Raw genomic sequence first — 18,270 nt, forward strand, 5'->3', positions numbered from 1 at the left:
CGCAGCTTCTCTGTCTGTCCGGTGTTGTTCTCATCGGGACTCCTGGGGTGCTTCTGAGAGCTCTGATGTGGGCAGGCAGGGGAGAAAACGTATGTGGGGAAAGGCAGGATTGCTCTGCGTTATTCTTGATGCAGTTTAACAGAAAAAAGAATCGTTACCCCTCGCAGGTAGCGGAGGAAGGAAGCTGTGAGTGGGTGGATGAGTGGAGGAGTGGGTGAGTGGTGTAGATCGGCACCACGGACCCAGGCCACACTGACGTCCACAGAGTCCAGAGTTTGGAAAAAGCCGGCGCTGGTCACTGTCAGCTCGCACAGGTGTTTGTTGCGGAGCAGGCGTGGCCAGCGCTGCTCTAGACATGGTTATGCAAGCGCATCGCACACCTTTACATTGGAAATCCCTTGAACTCGGCCACTTCTGCCAGCTCCAGCCGGTGACCCATTTAGTCCAAATGCATGGAAGCTCACTGAGCCCTAAGCAGTGGAGTCCAGCACACCGCAGTGTGCTGTATGAAACCTTGAACTCATGTCCTTGAACTTACATTTTTGCCTTTTAAAGGCTGGGGAGCCAGTTGAATTGGTAGTGGAGTAGAAACATCTGTTAATAGATTTGTATTTCTTCACCGAACAATCCTGATTGGGATGTTCTAAAAGCCAGCCTTCCAGACACTGGAACACAAGTCAGTGTTGAGTTTGTTTTCTAGTCTGTGACACAGAACCTCTTATCCACATTACATCCTTATAAAACTCAATGAAAAATTATAATTCTTTTATTCAGTAGACACTGAATTTCTAATGGATTGCCAATAAACATCCGGTGGCTTACAGTACTCTCCCTCAGTGCATTTCTGAGGAAATGGAGGCAGGAGAAATAGGTGGCCCGGCCCGGCCGGCGTGGCTCAGTGGTTGAGTGTCATCCTATGAACCAGGAAGTCATGGTTAAATACCAGTCAGGGCACATGCACGGGTTTCGGGCTTGATCCCCAGTGTGGGGTGTGCAGGAGGCGGCCAATCAATGATTCTCTGTCATCATTGATGTTTCTGTCTCCCTCTCCCCTTCTCCCTGAAATCAATAAAAATACATTTTTAAAAAATCTGTAGCCCGCACAGCGTGCAGGTGACCAGCGAGGGCTGCCCGTGAAAGCAGGCTCTGGCCCGAGCCTCTCCGCGGTGCCTGCTCTCCAGGCCCCGGGTGCTATGTAATCCCACTCTGGCATCATTTGGGTAATTACTGTAAATCTACTTAGTGGAAGATTGTGGGTTTTCTCCCCTTTGACTCAGGAACATTAATACTTGCTTTTTACTGTGGTCCTTTAGGATTCAGCGTTTTCTCGAGTCTGAGTCTTGAGTATGTGATTTATTTGAAGGGGTCACGTGCATGTCTATGTGTTTGTGAATATGTGGAATGGGGGGGTGCATATAGGTAGTACCCAGGATTTAATTTCTTTTTCTCTGATTTTATTTCAGGAAAGCCAGGACAGAAATGGTGATATTTCTCAAACAAATGCTGAAAACGGAGGTATTCAGTTTATCAACTATTTTTTATTTAAAAATTAAACCAGTTGTTGGTTTTACTTAAGATCTTATTAGCAACATGGAATTGATATCTTGGGAAGAGAATGCTGCAGGCCCGGAGCGGGCAGGCGGACTGAACTGAGAGGGATGTCCCAGACCCCGAGCGCCCAAGGGCAGAAATGCTTCTCACCCTGACCTCTCTGATTGTAAACATGACAGATAGAATAGTCAGTGTTACAGCCCCTGACCACGGGGCAGGTTGCAGGACCGTGTACTGTGGCGTTCCTCCCCACACACACCTTCCCGCTTAAAGGAGGCACTGTGGCTTCTCTGTGGCGTATCCCAGTTGCCAGCGTCGCTGCCCTGGCGCTTTGAGGCCGTTGTTGAGTAAAATGGGATAACTGAGCACAAGCACTGCGACTCGGCGGCAGTTGCTCTGATAACTGAGATGGCTACTGAGGGACTGACAGACGGGAGTGGACAGCGGGGAGGTGCTGGACAAAGGGCAGACTCACTTCCTGAATGGGAGGGGCGAGATCGTAGAGTTTTCATCACGTGGCTCAAAACAGCGCACAATGTGAAACGTATGAACTGTTTATTTCTGGAATTTTTTTATTTAATGTTTTTGGACCACATTTGACTATAGCTAACTGACACTGCAGCAAGTGGATCAAAGATAAGTGTAGTATTTCCCAAACAAAAATCATACTTTGAATATTTTAAGTTTATGCTTACTCTTTATTTGTATAATTTTCATGGAGGAAATTGAATGAATCAACTTGCTAAAAATACAGGTTTGCTTCTCAGAAGTCATTTTAGCAAGAACACATTCACACACACACACACACACACACACACACACAATGCCTGGTTTTGTGGTTTCTCTCAGGCTACCTTGGCTTGGACACTCCCTGGCTATGAGTGCACTGTGCCCTAGGCTGCAGCTAGTGTCACACTGTAACCAAATGACAGCTTCTTAGTGTTGATCATCTTGTCTCTGGGACCGTGGCATTGGGCTTCCTGCTGAGCTGGCTCTCTGGCCAGTTTGCAGTGTTGCCCGGAAGTGAGGATGCTGGGCTTGATCAGGTTGATTTGGGGGGGTCATAGGACTTAGGGTAACACTGCAATATCCATTTGCTTCTCATCTCTCTACCCCAAGGCCCACACTCAAAGATCAGAGTGAGAACCTGCCGCGCCCTCCTCTGGAGGTGGCTGCAGAGAGGGCAGGTGGAGGTGTGCTGACCTCACCAGGCTTCCGTCTGGTCTGCTGAGTCCCTGGTCCCTAGGCGCTCAGTCAGCCTAGTTCTCCTCCATGCCTTCCCGCATGCCCGTGACTGCACCGCGCTCTCCCTGCTGGGGAAGCTGGTATGGCTGCGCTGTGAGCAGCAGGCACTGCCATTAACCCAGAGGGGAGAGTCCCAGGCAGGGCTGAGGTCGAAGAGGTGAGCATCTTGGCATAGAGGAAATGGCTGCAGCCCCTGGACTGCAGGCAGGTGCGCATGACCGCTCCAGGCAGGTGGACACCAGGACAGGGTGGAGGAGTCGGATCTAGAAATCCACGCGGGTGTGTGCTTAGCTGGCACCCAGTGGGCAGGCCCGGCGTGCAGCCTTAGGAAATGAGTGTGGCTGTGGCCGTGGCCGTGGCCGTGCACACGCGCGACTGCAGCGCCCCAGCTTCATGGTAGCGCAGAACCAACGAGTCGGAGAGGGCTCAGGGGATCCTGAGGCGCCACACAGGGGTGTCTTGTTTGCAAAGAACTCCCAGTGGAATGCGAAAGTGCTCATGATATGATCTTGAGTGAAAAAAATATTAGAAAAGAAAAGCTACGAATGCAGTGTAATTCCTACTGTGTCAAAAATTACACAGAGGCGTGCCTACACATACATGTGCAGGAAAGGTATCAACTGTGAACAGTGAGGACGATCAGCCTAGAGCCGGCGCTGACTCTGGACAGAGGCCCGGCTCGGCCTCGGCCCGGGCCTGGGGTCTCGGCAGCCCTTTACCCTGCGCACAGTTTCCCCATCCTCAGCTGCGGCTCCGCCGCCTCTCCCACCCGGCAGCACCCGATGGAAAGTGCCCCTGCAAGTCCCAGCACAGAGAAGCATTACTGAACGGCAGCTGCTATTGTCAGTACTGACTCTGGGTACACATTTGTTTTATTTCTCACAGCTTCATGGTTTTCCCAGATTTTTCTTATAATTAGACGATAGTGCTTCCATAATTAAAACAACAACAAACACTCTGTTCAAAGAGCGAACAAAGTGAAATTCAGATCCAACAAACCCTGGCGAGCAGCCCGGCCTGGGCTCCCCTGGGGGGTCCACCTGAGGTGTCTGACCACCCACAGCCTCAGGGTGTGTCCACTCGCAGCAGCAGCGAGGGACACGCGGACCTGCACACCGGTCACGTCGCCCCTGGCCCTGGCCGTTCCTCCCAGCGACTCAGGCCCGACTGAGTACACATTTGTTTTATTTCTCACAACTTCATGGTTTTCCCAGATTTTTCTTATAATTAGAAGATAGTGCTTCCATAATTAAAACAACAAACACTCTTTTCAAAGAGCGAACAAAGTGAAATTCAGATCCAACAAACCCTGGTGAGCAGCCCGGCCTGGGCTCCCCTGGGGGGTCCACCTGAGGTGTCTGACCACCCACAGCCTCAGGGTGTGTCCACTCGCAGCAGCAGCGAGGGACACGCGGACCTGCACACCGGTCATGTCGCCCCTGGCCCTGGCCGTTCCTCCCAGCGACTCAGGCCCGACTGCACCCCAGCCCTGGTGACATCGGGTGGCTCGTGCCAACACTGTGTCCCTTTACGCCACTGCAGGGGAGCTGACCCCCAGGGAGGCCGAGGGCGAGAGCGACGAGGTGGCAGCAGACTGCACCCGGCTGACCTTCTTCCCGTCCCTGCACGAAAGTCAGCACTCCGAGGATTTCCTCGAACTGTGTCGGGAAAGACAAGTCATTTTACAAGAGCTTCTTGACCATGAGAAGGTAAGACGGCCCATCATGACTGTTCTCTCAGGACGATCAGACACGAGCGAGCAGGGCCCCCCTCACTCACAGGCACGGTGACCACTCCCTTCCCTCTGAGAATCCAAGGAGGGCGCTGCGAGCATGTGTCCAGGGAGGTGTGCAAAGGGACACACACACCTGCACCCAAATGCCTTGAAGGTGTAAATCGCACTGATGAACTGCTGGGTGAATGTGCACTAACCTTTCTAATCCCGGGAGAGCACTTTTCAGTCCAGAATTCTTGACCTTCGCGTCGTCCAGCACCTCGGCCCCGCCTGCAGCCTGACCCCCTGGGTGCATCCACATCGTGAGGGCCTGGGAGGGGGGTGGTGCTTGGACACCCCAGCGCTACGTCCGAGCTGTCCCCGCAGTGCCTGCCTCTCAGGCCCCGGGTGGGCACACTGGCACCGTGGGCCTCAGCAGGAGCTCCGGCCCCTGGAGCAGTGCCCAGGTGCGGGTGTGGTGGGCGCGCCCGCCTCTCAGGCCCCGGGTGAGCACACTGGCACCGTGGGCCTCAGCAGGAGCTCTGGCCCCTAAAGTAGTGCCCAGGTGCGGGTGTGGTGGGCTCACGTGAGTGGCCCACTGGGGCCAGCATTGGAACACTGCCCGCCACACTCCTATCTCTCAGGGTCCCTACCGGATCCTCTCCCAGTTCTTTCCCTGGCTCTTCCCAGGAGAGCCTCTGGGCTGGCCCGACGGCACGCACTTCCCAAGCCTGCGGGCTGGGCGGTGGGCAAGGTCTGGAGCATATGTCACAGCCAAGAGCGAGGCCCAACCCCAGGCTGTGTAGCAGGATGCCTGTGGCATTTGTGCTAGTCTCTGAGTCTTGCTTTGCTGACTGTCTCACCCAGTGGCATGTCTGTCAGAGGCCTTGTTGGGGGAGCAAGAGCCTGCAGCCCACAGGTGGCTCCTTTCCCAGCTCCTGGGGGTGGGGGTGGAGGGGAAGGAGGGTGGCTGACAGCGCCCGAGAGGCAGGACAGGACAAGGCAGAGGCTGTTCTCCCCCGTCCTGTCTTGTACGTGAACATCAGTCTCTCTGGGTCTCCGTGCGGCTCAGCAGGAAGCTGTCAGAGTGCGCACTGGCTCGTTGTGGTAGCAGAGCACCAGGTGCAGACAGGCGGGCAGGAGCAGCTGGCAGAGCAGGAGCCGCCCTGGTCCCCCTTAGCACCTGCGCCTGCGGAGGGGCCGGCTGGGCTGGGGGCTCAGCCCCTGAACGGGAGACCGAGCAGGGCAGGCCAAGGAGTCTATGCCATTGTCGCACGTGCTCTTTTCATGAGCTGTGTTCCTTCCTGTCGCTGGGCTTGCTTGTTACCTCTGGTTCCTGGGAAGTTGTGGGGCAGATAGTTCCAATTCAGCCTGAATTCCTCCAGGACCAGAGGAACCAGACCACCAGCCACACCTGCTCCCTGAAGAAGGGACACGGGGTTGGGGGCAGATGGGCGATGCCACAGGTGGGCCGTACACAGACCCAGCCCCCACCCCCTGCACCCCTTCAGGCCCAGTGCCGTTGGGGCTGTCGTCCTTGACTCATCAGTTTGTGTGGAAGATCAGAGAGGGGTGCTCCTGTCCAGAACTGTGCCCGCGGGGGTCGGAGCTCAGTGGCTGCGGCTGCTGTTGTCAAGGTGGCGGTTGCTCTTCTTTTAATGGTCCTTTTGGACTTGTTCTCCCCCTCCAAGAAGGGGGGAATGGGGAACGAACCCTGGTACCTAGGCCATGGCCGAGGGAGTAGGAAATGCCTGCCAGTGCTCACAGAGGTGCTCTCATTCAAACCGTCCCAGCAGCTCTGGCTCCAGGAGGCAGGAACTGTAGGTGAGGGAGGCGCTGGGTGCGTGCTTGCGCAGATCTGGGGTGGAGGGTCTGCCTGGGCCTGCTGTCCTTCGGAGATGTTCATGATGAGACAGTGGGTCAGAGTGGAGCCCATGAGAGACCTGATCTGCTGGGCTGGGCCCCTCTAGGAGCTCTGTGCCCCCTGCAAAATGCCACACTGTGTGGAAAAGAGGGAAGTTGCTGGGCTTGGGGCCTGGAGTGACATGTGGTGACACTGAGGAGGCCCTGAATGTAAAAGTCTGAGGGAGGGAGGAGCACAGGGAGGTGGCCCCGGAGCTCAAGAACATCACTGGGCCAGAGGAGGGAGTCAGGTCTAGACTAGACAACTCCCTGTGGAGCGGCCGGGCTGGCTGTGGCACAGGGGCCTCTGTGACCGGGCCCCAGACAGCTCCCGGCCAGCTCCTCGCAGCCCGGTGCCCACCTGCTGGCTGAGCCTGTCTGGTGTGCTCGTCCACAGTGCCCTGCTCCCTCCACCACCTCCCCACAAGGTGCAGACCTGTACTTACGTCTGAGTCTGCCTGAAGTTGCTTCAAGCAGGGCAGGCTTGGCTTCAACCCTGTCTCTCTTCTATGACAAAAGCATGACATGCTCTGCCCAGTGGGAGACACAGCTATGTCAGGAGGCCACATGCCGGGCACCAGCCGGGGGAGCAGAGGGGTGGTAGGGGTCGGGGGTAGGCCACCTGCTTGCAGCTGTAACCAGGGCTGCTGTCATGGCCTGGGGACCCTGGCTCAGGGGGGCAAGCACTGGGTGGAAGCCTCTTTGGGAGCAGCTGGGCCATGGCTTGGCAAAGGCTGGCTACCATGGCAACTCTCCCACCACCAGCACCAGGCAGGCAGATGCCCGCGATTAGTGCAGGGCAGCTTGGCATAGGCTGAGTGCTCACACAGACTCGGGCATCATCCCGCTGAGTATCGCATCATTGGCAACCTTGGCAGCTGGTCACCTGGAGCCCTTGCTGTGTGCTTGTCATTCAGCGTCTCTCCTAGTGTCACCGTGGCCCTGTGATGGAGGCTTTGTCAGTTCCATTTCAAAGATGCAAAACTGGGCCCTGGGGGCCGCTAACTGGAATTGCTAGGCTCCAGCTCAGGCCTGTCTCTCGCTAAGTCCATGTGACTTCACTCTCCACTGTCTCCCAGCACCCTGCCTCAGGCAGGTTGTGTAAACTCTCACCACCCTGGCCTTCGGCACCCTCCCAGGCTGGGAGCTTCCTGTAGGACCTCTCTGGTTAGCGGTGGCCAGTCGGGCAGGCCTCTAGGTCCCTCACACAAGGGGTCTCTGCCTGGCACAGAGCATGCCCAGCACATGCCAACCTGCTCGCCTGGGCGTTCCTGAGAGGACAGGAGCTGGAAGCAGAGGAAGGAAGGACTGTGGCACTGACCCTGACCATGAATGTGTTCAAAGACACGGAGGCCTGTGCACGCAGGTGTGTGTGCGTGTAGGGAAGCTGCTCCTGCATTTCCTGGCCAACACTCTCTGCTCGTGTGCAGACAGTTTGTAGCAAGTGTTGGACGCCAGCTGGGAACACCCTAATGCGGATTCTTCAGAAACCTGTGGCGCGTGCTTTTTCTAAGGGCAGCTTGTCCAGAGAGTGTGTGTGGTGGGTGTGTGCCCAGCTCAGAACCCGGAGCACCTGCCTTCCCAGGGTCGCCACTAAGGTGGCCAGGCAGCCCTGCAGGGAGATCCTTGCCCCTCCTCTCAGCGTCTCAGCAACACACACATCTATCGCCTTCGCTGGACACAGCCCAGGGGGCTCCAGAGCACACCCTCCTTCCAAGCTTCTGGATGGCCCTCCCCCCCGCCCCTGCGCCCCAGGCCTTGGGCAGCAGCAGGCCTGAGCTCAGGGTGGCAGCAGCTCGCTCGTTTCTCTATGTGAACATTGGCGCTGTGGTTGCCTCCAGCGATACCTGGGACAGTAATTGTTTTGGGCTGCCTCTGTGTCATTGATTAATGATTCCCAGAGCCACAAACACGTTTCTCTGCAAACAGCTCCATTTGCCCTGAAGGGTGGTGGATTCCGTGCATGTTAATTGTGCACCCCAGTCGCCACTGTGCTGCGGGGAGGGTCCCTGTGCCCTCCGTGAGCTGCTCCGGGAGGCGGGAAGCGAAGCTCAGGCCCGACCGCAGGGGGTGTTTCGCTACTCCTGTCCTCTTCACTTACATTTAAAATGGAACGTTCGCATTTTTATGCAAGCTCAGGGTGAGGTCTCGGCCTGGCCTGGGTAGAAAGGAACGGCTCACAGGGAGAGCCCTCTGCTCCGGGCGGACAGCAGAGAGCAGCGGCCAGCTCGGGATTTTCACAGAGTAGTCTGTTGGCGAAGAAGTGCCTTAACCTTCCCATTATTGAACTTCCCGTCTCGGGGAGCCCATGGCGGACTTTCTAGAATGTGGAGCTGACGTGTCAGCCCTCCGCAACACCTTTAGAGATGCTCTTTGGCATATTTGGCAGATTTTGTGCACAGCCACTCCTGGGGGCGCTGGCCCTGGACGTGCCTCCCTCACCCTTAATTACACACACACACACACACATACACATGCGCGCCCCTCAGACCTTGTACTCTAAAGAAACAGAACTACCTGCACTCTGCAAACATGTTCAGCTGGCTCTAGACTTTATGCCTGGGAATGCTCCCCCATGTTTTTATCTTTTTAAGCCCTTACCCAGCCTGGAGGTCCCCTCCCTGGGAACCACTTCTCTGATGTCACCTCTGTCACCCTCATGAGGGCCGAGCACCCTGCTCTGCCCCGCAGAGCGCCGGCGGCTGCCTGCTGTGCTGGGCCGGGACGTCTGCGCTCCATCTCCCCTGTTGGAGGCCTCCATCCCCCCTTTGCCCCCTGTGTGCCTAGGAGTGTGTGGGCACACAATGCGCATTCAGTGCGCATGTTCAATGACTGCACACCACCTGGAGGAGGTCTGAGAGAGGCTTCCTGAGGTGAGACCTCACCTTTCAGAGCCTCCTGGTGCCCACAGCCTGTGTCTCAGGTACCGTCTCCAGGTGGCCTGTACCGGAGTCGCCGGGGCTGCCTGCTAAAGTGCAGATGCCAGGCCACCCTGCACCGCTGGAGGGAACCTCTGGGATGCAGCCTGGGCACAGGAGTGTCGGCACGCGCCCAGGTGGTCTCACATGTTCCAGCCGGAGTGAGGGCCCGAGGCCCGCAGGCCCAGGCTTCCCAAAAGGCAGAGCTGCCCCAGAGAGAACCGTCCTTTTGAACCACCAGCAGCAGGTCCTGCTTCATGCAGCTCACGCTGGCCCTGCGCGGGGAACAGCCCCTGGAACTCGCAGCGCGCTCACTGTCCTCTGGGGCCGGCCCCTCCGTCCACGGCCTCCGTGTGGCAGGGCTGGCGGCGCCCGTGCGGTCCGTGCACATTGGGCATATTCTGTGGAGGCGGCGCAGGAGGGCGGCCGGGCTTAGCTGCGGCGTCTGCCTGAGAGCTGAGCCCTGCAGAGATCCACGCGCTGCCTTTCTTCTCAGATTTGCCAAATCGGTGTTCACCAAACCGTTCCTCTGTATCGTTTTACCCTTTGCTTCGATTGCTACCGTGCCTGAATGCTTCATCTCCAAGTGACCGAGGCGTGAGGAGTGGATCCAGACTCCACAGGCAGCCAACATAACTCACTCACATCCGTTCCCTCCTCTGTGAGCCCCACCTTCTCCTCAGCCAGCTGTGCTTTCCTGAAAACCAGGCAGGTCCTCCCACCTGCCAGGTCACCGGGCGTGCGGACGACACTCGGCAGGCAGAGGCGTAAGAAGCGCAGGATACACGCGGGCGGGCTAACGCATTCTCGGCAGTAGGCAGTAGACTCTGCACAGATATCCGAGGGTGGACACGTCAGCTCGGTTCTGGGCCCCTCACGTGGCAGCTCTGAACCTGGTTCCCACCTGGAAATCAGGGCGCTGCACTCACTGCAGATGCGGAGCGTGGGGAAGGGCCTGGCGCACCTGCGCGGACCTCCCGCTCGCCGACGGGCCGGCCGGGGCCTGGCTCCGGGAGGACCTGCTGCGTGGCCTCCAGGACCGGCCCAGGACAGGTCGCCCTCTGCCTTCAGCTCTGGATTTCCCCACCACCTGTCCCCGTCGCACAGGCCCGGGGTGGGCACAACTTAGTCATTTCCTAGTCAGGAGTGACGATATCTCATCTAGCCCACCTCAAAGAAATTCCACTTATGAAGCAGAAGTTCCAGTCTTTCTAAAGCGATTGATAGACAGGTGGCGTGAGAGACTTCTTAATCACGAGTCACGTGGGGTGGAGCCCTCCCAGGGTGGGTTGAAGTGGGAGAGCAGGTAGCAGTTCACTTGGGCTCATTTTCCAGTTTTTAAAATGCCATATTTTTCTAGCAGAATCAATTTTTAAGCTATGAACCCAGCTCTCACCAGACATTTTCCTTGAGGTTTGGTTTATTCTCAGCGTTACTGTCTCCCCGACGGGAAGCACCTGGAGACCATGGCGATGCTGCCCACAGAGGTTGGGCGAAGACGGGCACCGTGGGGAGGGAGAGGGTGTAGCGGTGCACAGGCCAGGGCTGGTGCCACCGTTCCACCTGTCACACGTGAACCTGAAAAAAAGTGTAAAGCCTGGTGTAGCCCTCCTAACAGTGCCGGCGAGAGCGTACCTGGTGTCGCCTGCGGGAAGGCATCTGGCAATAGTTTCCAGAGTTTAAAATGCCATACAGGGGCCCGCAGTCCTACTTGTAGGAATTTAACCCACAGGTTTACTTGTGTGCAAAGTGACATTGTACTGATGGGCACTGCAGCAGCCTCTGTAATGTCAGAACATTAGAAAACAGCCCAAGGGAAGAGGGGATCGCTGCATGTGTACAACGGGGCCATGTGAAAAGCGTGCCTATGATTTCACAGAAGCTCCTCGGAAGAGTATCCATGGGAGGGGCAAGCCTCCCCTCTGCCCTCCTATCAGAGTGTCCGGCTGTCCTGAGGGTGGAGTTGATAGACACAGCTCAACAGGAAAAGCATACACAGTTGATTTCACGTGTGCACGTAGCCGTCACAGGAACACGGAGCCTCCGAGGGCGTAGGCGTCGATGTGTGCACATGGGGTGGAACAGAGCACCCTGTGGGAGGAACGGAAGCAGGTGGGCAGCTGGAGGAAGACGGGGTTAGCTCCCAGTCTGTTGGGACAGATCTCTTGGCCTGGACTCCGAACTTCTTTCCCTCGACTCATATGGGGCTGCACTGCTTGCTCCCAGGAAACCATGGCGAGGCCAGGTGCCCTGCTGTGCCTGCTGCTTTTCAAGTGTCTTTAACGGAAAGCAATGCTGTGCCAAGGTGCATATTCTGGGCACGCATGTGTGGCCCTTCTGTACAGCCACACCGCCGCAGTGGCGGCCTCTGGGCAAGATGCCAGGGGGCTGGGGGCTCCACTCGCTGCCTTGGGCCCCAAGAAGACATGATCCCCAATCCTCCCTCCTTTGGGTTTGGTTTGGTTTCCCACAGCTTATCTAGTAGAAATTCCTGTCAGTTCTACCTCTCCTTGTTTTGATTCAACCACTCACCCCTTCCTCCCCTCCCCTCTGGCACCCCGTCAAAGCCGTCATCCCTCCACAGGACCGCTGAAGTGCCCACAGGACTGATGACCCTCCTTCCACTCTTGGCTCTTTCCAATCTATCCTCCATCCAGTGGCCAGTGGCATCTTTCAGAGATGACCCCTCCTCGGCTTTCTATGGAAACCAAAATGAAGCTCAATGGGCCTACCAGCCTCAAGGCCCCATGACCTGAGCACCCCCACTTTCCAGCTTTGTGTCAGTCATACTGCTCTCTTTTCTCCCTCCCTACCTTGGCTCCGAATGGAATGCTCTCTTTCCCTGAAATGTGTTCTCCCAGCTTGTCAACGCTGCCCCTGCCCATCCTCCAATTCTCAGCTTTTCTAAAATATGCCCCAAGTTCCTCTCTGCCTTATCACCAGGCACCCTGGTTCCCCCTCTCAGCACCCATCACAATTTGTAATCATTTATTGGTTGTCATGTTTGTGTGCCAGCCATCTTCCCCTACTGGACTGCAGTCCCGTGAGAATAGGGTTCTTGCTTATCTTGTCCCGCCCTCTATCCCCACACTTGGCTCAGATCCTGGCAGGTAGTAGGTGCTGAGTCCATAGCTGTTGAGTTGATAAACGTCTGGATGGATGAGTGAAGCTGTAAATGAGTCCGTGTTGAAGTGGCTCTGAAGGAGGGTTGAGGGCCAGGTCCAGTGGAGGCAGGAGAGGCGGAGAGCCAGCTGTTCCCAGCAGGCTATTCCGAGAAGTGAGACCTTTGGCTTGTCCTCAGGAGAAATAGTTCAGGAATGGCTTGTCCTGGACAGTAGTGGGACAAGCCCATGGTGACCCTTGGCCCGCATGGACCAATCGCATTGGACACAGAAGCCAGATAGCTCACGCAGGGCCTGTTTTCTCCTGTGTCCTCCTCCCTGCTCCCCAAGGTGAGCAGGAAATGTGGCTCCAGTCTTTGGTGAGATTCTTGTCTCTGGAGCACTTTTAATTTGATTTACAAATTAGAGTAGAACCTCCCTTGCCCAGTTGTAAAAATTATATTGGTTCATGTGTAAAAGGGTTACAGTGGCCATCTGGTCAGAAGTAAAAATAAAAACAAAGTGAGCTCCTCTTTTGTGTAACTGGAATCGGCACAGAATTACCCTGAGAAAAAATGCTGGGCTGGCCTTATTCTTGGTCCATTCGGGCTCTCATCGTCTGGAATTGACTTATCCCCTCACTGATTTCTTTGGAAACATATTCCATGTGAGGACCCGCTAAGTCCTTCCTTGGTGTAGGAGTCTGGGTCACACCAAGCCATTGTCCAGGTCTGGAAAGCCAACCCTGAGCCTGGAAGCTTGTTGGCAGTGAGGGTCCAGGCTGGGCAGGGAAGAGGTGGTCTCAGCGGAGGCTCAGCTGCTCCCCCTCTCAGCACCCATCACAATTTGTAATCATTTATTGGTTGTCATGTTTGTGTGCCAGCCATCTTCCCCTACTGGACTGCAGTCCCGTGAGAATAGGGTTCTTGCTTATCTTGTCCCGCCCTCTATCCCCACACTTGGCTCAGATCCTGGCAGGTAGTAGGTGCTGAGTCCATAGCTGTTGAGTTGATAAACGTCTGGATGGATGAGTGAAGCTGTAAATGAGTCCGTGTTGAAGTGGCTCTGAAGGAGGGTTGAGGGCCAGGTCCAGTGGAGGCAGGAGAGGCGGAGAGCCAGCTGTTCCCAGCAGGCTATTCCGAGAAGTGAGACCTTTGGCTTGTCCTCAGGAGAAATAGTTCAGGAATGGCTTGTCCTGAACAGTAGTGGGACAAGCCCATGGTGACCCTTGGCCCACACGGACCAATCGCATTGGACACAGAAGCTGGATAGCTCATGCAGGGCCTGTTTTCTCCTGTGTCCTCCTCCCTGCTCCCCAAGGTGAGCAGGAAATGTGGCTCCAGTCTTTGGTGAGATTCTTGTCTCTGGAGCACTTTTAATTTGATTTACAAATTAGAGTAGAACCTCCCTTGCCCAGTTGTAAAAATTATATTGGTTCATGTGTAAAAGGGTTACAGTGGCCATCTGGTCAGAAGTAAAAATAAAAACAAAGTGAGCTCCTCTTTTGTGTAACTGGAATCGGAGCACAGAATTACCCTGAGAAAATGCTGGGCTGGCCTTATTCTTGGTCCATTCGGGTTCTCATCATCTGGAATTGACTTATCCCCTCACTGATTTCTTTGGAAACATATTCCATGTGAGGACCCGCTAAGTCCTTCCTTGGTGTAGGAGTCTGGGTCACACCAAGCCATTGTCCAGGTCTGGAAAGCCAACCCTGAGCCTGGAAGCTTGTTGGCAGTGAGGGTCCAGGCTGGGCAGGGAAGAGGTGGTCTCAGCGGAGGCTCAGCTGCTTCCACAGGCGCTTGAGCTCTGGATGTCCTCCTGCCTGGGCACTGGTGGCCAGTTCCACCCTGGATGGCCAGTTGCTGGGCACAGACTGCCCCGGGGATGGGAGGTGACCTTTGGCTGGTGCTGTCTCCAGCTGCGGCAATTCTGGAAAGCTGCCAACATTCCAGCTGCCGAGAGAATGGCCCTGAAGTCTGAAAGGAGGGGGCAGTGCCCATCTGCACACGTGTGGACTGGCCTTGGCCTTGTAGACATCAGCACCGGTCTTGCACTGTGGCTCTCGGCAGACCCGTTCCTGTCCTGGCTCGGCCACCTCCAAGCTGGTCCCTGGACAAGCTCCTTTGCCTCATAACTGAGAAGCCTGTGCTCAAACACGTTCCTCACTGTTAACTACAGAATGTTCAGGGCGGTTGCGGAGGGGCCTCCTGTGAGAGGAAGGCTGTCAGTGTGCGCGGGGAGCAACAAGCACTCATTCACCCACACGCCGTGGGGTGGGGCGCTGGCCTGGGGAGAGCAGGTTGGGTGCAGAAGTGCCTCTTAGACTGTGAAGCGCAGTGCAGCGCTGGGGCAGTGGCTTTGTTCTTACAGGGCGCTGCTCCCCCTCCCTGCAGGAGCCCAACCGGTTCCAGCTCTGCCCTTCTGCCCCCCACACCAGTGACAGCCACGCTTCTCCTGCCCACGGCCTGACTGTGCTCCCTCCCTCCAGGTGACACAGAAGTACTCCATGGTGCTCGTGCAGGGCCACCTGGTCTCCGAGGCGCTCCTGCTCTTTGGCCACCAGCACTTCTACATCTGCGAGAACTTCACACTCTCCCCCGTGGGTGACGTCTACTGCACCCGCCACTGCTTATCCAAGTGAGTGTCCACTTGCCCCTCGGACTCCTCCCTGAGCCCCAATCTCCTTCTCAGCTACCCTTCCCCCTTGCCCTCCCACCTTGTTCTCACTGTGGGTTTGGGTTTGGGCCAGAAACTGAACCATGAGATAAAATAGAAGAACCTTAAGGCACAGGCACTCTTGACCATGGTTCCCCAGAGCTAACATCTGGGATGCATAACAGTGGGGCAGCTCCTTGTGCCTCCCCTGGTGTGGGGACCATGGGACAAAGAGGGTTTCTCCGTCTGTCATTTGTCATGGAATCCAGTCCCATCAGCCCACTCGTTCGACAGCTTGCTGGCTGCTCACTCATGTAAGACATCAGCACTGCCCCACCATGACCAGCAAGTGCCACCAGCACACAGGCTCCTTGGAAAGAGTGTGAGGCACACTAGCAGCACAGGACAGAGCATCTGCTCTGGGGGGACTCTTCGGGGTGCACAGGGAGGGGTGTGCTGAGGAAGGGCTACTTAAGGAAGATCTGGGGCTTGCAGGGGGTGAGATTTGGGTAGAAATTTGAAGAGTCATTTAATCCCAACCACACCAGAGGTCTTTGGCAGGACATTCCGAGGATCTTTTTAAGGATCAACTGCATTTGGTCTGTTTGGGTTCAATCAGGCTCTTACTGATGAATTCTCTGTGCTTATGGAGTCCAGCTGTTGGGACCACATTGGCCATGTTTGCACTGTTGCCAGGACTCCAGCTGTCAAGTTGTATGTTTTCAGTTGACCATTGAGAGACAAGCCTGGGCTTTCCTGGTTAGCCAGGGCTCACATGATGACGAAGCCCCTCTTCGATAGCCCAGCGACGCTCCAATTAGCTTACATCGAATCACCTGGAAGGCTTGCTAAAGCAGACTTCTGGGACCCACCTTCACCCCAGCTTCTAATTTGGCAGATCTGGGGTAGGACTGAGATTTACCAAGTTCTCTGCTGATCCTGATGCTGAGAGGTAACCAGCTGAGAGCCACTGTTGTAGACTATTGACAAGGAGTCAGAGTCGGACCTGCCGATAACGAAGAGGTTTAATTCCCAGGTGTCATGTCATTTCCAGCCCCGGTCAGGAAGCAGGAGCTTAAGGAGTGTGGGAAATAGATGTCAGCCCCCCTCCTTTGATCGAGATTTGCTTTAAAATGCTTGGCATTTTTCTCTCTGATAATTTTCATCTTTTATTCATTCCAAATGTTTACCGATTGATGGGAGTCCTCTGTGCTTTCCCAAGGCAGGAGAAGCATAACTAATACTTGGCACACACATCCCATCTCCTGGCTCATGTTTTATTGATACTGATCAATACGGACAATGGGCCTGCAGACGTGCCTTTCTGGGGGCTGATGGAAGCTCCTGCCCCCTGCGCTCAGGGCGAGCCCATGCGGTGACTCGCAGGAGCCGTTGCTTCACTCCTCAGCTCTGGTTTAAACCAGTCAGTGTTAGATGAGCTCTTATTGATCAGGAGAATTGTGTGTATGAGGTGCCCCTCATAGCACTCAGATCCACATCTACACTTTTAATAGAAGCCCACTTGTTAGGCTGCTTGTGCTCTCTTGGTTGGAAGGACCAGGGAGCCTTGCCCTGTCTGGAAATGGACTTTTCTAGAATGCATGTGAGAGTGGAGTGAGAACAAATGGCTATCCTGGACAGTCATTTGGGGATTGCCTGGGCAATGTTAATCACCGCCCCTCCAGAAAGGGTTTGCGAACCAGACGGCGCTCTCTCGAGGGCTGGGCTGCTGCACTGCAGTTCTCACCGGCTGCTCGATCCTGTCAGATCAATGGGGATTGAGTCTTCTCTTGCCCATGGAGACCGAGGGAGATGCATACATAAGCCAGTTAAAAATACAGCTAAGTCCACCCTGAAATCCACCCTGAAATGTTTCTCTAAAAGACGGTCTCAAGTTGAGTACGCTGAGCACTAGACCCTGAAAGCGGCTCTGAGGGTCCATAAAACACCGGAAATGAAACTCAAGAACGCGCACGCCCTCCAGCCGAGCACCCTCCGGGCTGTGGAGTGTTCCAGACCCTCAGAGCCTTCCTAGAAGGTGTGACTTTGCTATTACGGATGCCTTTTGGCTGATAGCATGAGGTTGCCAGGGCTGCTGTAACCAAGTACCAAAAACTGTGTGGCTTTAAAACACAGATATTGGTGTCTCAGTCCTGGAGGCGGGAAGTCGGCAGCAAGCTCTGGGAGGGCGCTCTCCCTCTGCAGCTCCAGGGCCGGCCCCTCCTTACCTCTTCTGGCCTCTGAGTTCCCCCATCCTCGGTGTTCATTTGCTTGTAGACATGTCACTCCCGTCACCTGGCTGTCTTCTCTCGTGTGTCTTCACAGGGCCTTTCCCCTGAGTGTGTCTGTCTCTGTCTGTTTCCCTCTATACAGGGGACTAGTCATATTGGATCAGGGCCTATCTTTCTGACTTCATTTAATTTTATTACCTCTGCCACTCACCTATTTCTAAATAAAGTCTCAGTCTAAGGTTTGGGGGGTTGGGATTCAACATATCTCTGTGGGGGAAACAATCTAACCCTCAGCAGTGGCGGTCAGGTTCAGAAGGTGCAGCCTTTGATTCATTTGGTGGAAATCCAAACCGTCCCATTAGCTCTTTGTAACTGGATAGTTCCTCCCTTCAGTCAGCATTTAGGCATCATTTCTCTGTTTAGTTCAATGCGACAAGTACTTACTGAAAGTCGGTCTTGTCCCGGGCTCTGTGGTCAACTCCAGAGATACAGAGACGAGCCAGGCGACAGCGTCTGGTAGAGAGTTTGTGGTCGAGCGAGTGATGCTGAGCACATTTCAGGTGTGAATTCTGACAATGCTTGTATGTTGGACGGAGTAATAATTGGTGATGGAGTTATTGCCATTCTCACCAGTGCCTTGGCCTGTGATGCTGGCTGGCGCAGCCACGGGTAGGCACCAGAGTCCCTCTGAGGCCTCATCGGGAGTCCGAGGAGTTGAGGGGAAGCTGATCTTCACCCTGGAGGGGGGCGTTAATAAGGAACACAGGGCCCAGGTAGCAGTGGGTTTCAATGAAGGCCTCCAGGCAGAAGCATCCAGAATGAAGCCACATTTGTATTTGATCAGTCAGTCCTACAGCAACATGGCTCCGAGCAGGACTCCTGGGAGGACTGTCCTCAGAGAGGTAGGAAGAGCTGCAAAGGGCTGGAACCCACGTCCCTGGGGCCTGGCT

At 55.5% G+C, this 18,270-nt stretch overlaps 1 protein-coding gene across 1 annotated transcript in view; it reads left to right on the plus strand.

The window, feature by feature from the left end:
* WDFY4 (WDFY family member 4) overlaps positions 1 to 18,270 on the plus strand; it is a gene marked incomplete at its 5' end in the record, with an annotated part of 236,672 nt that overhangs the window by 148,374 nt on the left and 70,028 nt on the right. The window contains 3 exons of the mRNA XM_014534916.1: positions 1,464 to 1,515; positions 4,339 to 4,505; positions 14,923 to 15,071. Coding sequence (XP_014390402.1) covers positions 1,464 to 1,515; positions 4,339 to 4,505; positions 14,923 to 15,071 — 368 coding nt within the window. The remainder of the gene's footprint in view (positions 1 to 1,463; positions 1,516 to 4,338; positions 4,506 to 14,922; positions 15,072 to 18,270) is intronic.

The sequence above is a fragment of the Myotis brandtii genome, unplaced genomic scaffold, assembly GCF_000412655.1.
Source record: "Myotis brandtii unplaced genomic scaffold, ASM41265v1 scaffold1003, whole genome shotgun sequence".
Classification (NCBI taxonomy): Eukaryota; Metazoa; Chordata; class Mammalia; order Chiroptera; family Vespertilionidae; genus Myotis; species Myotis brandtii.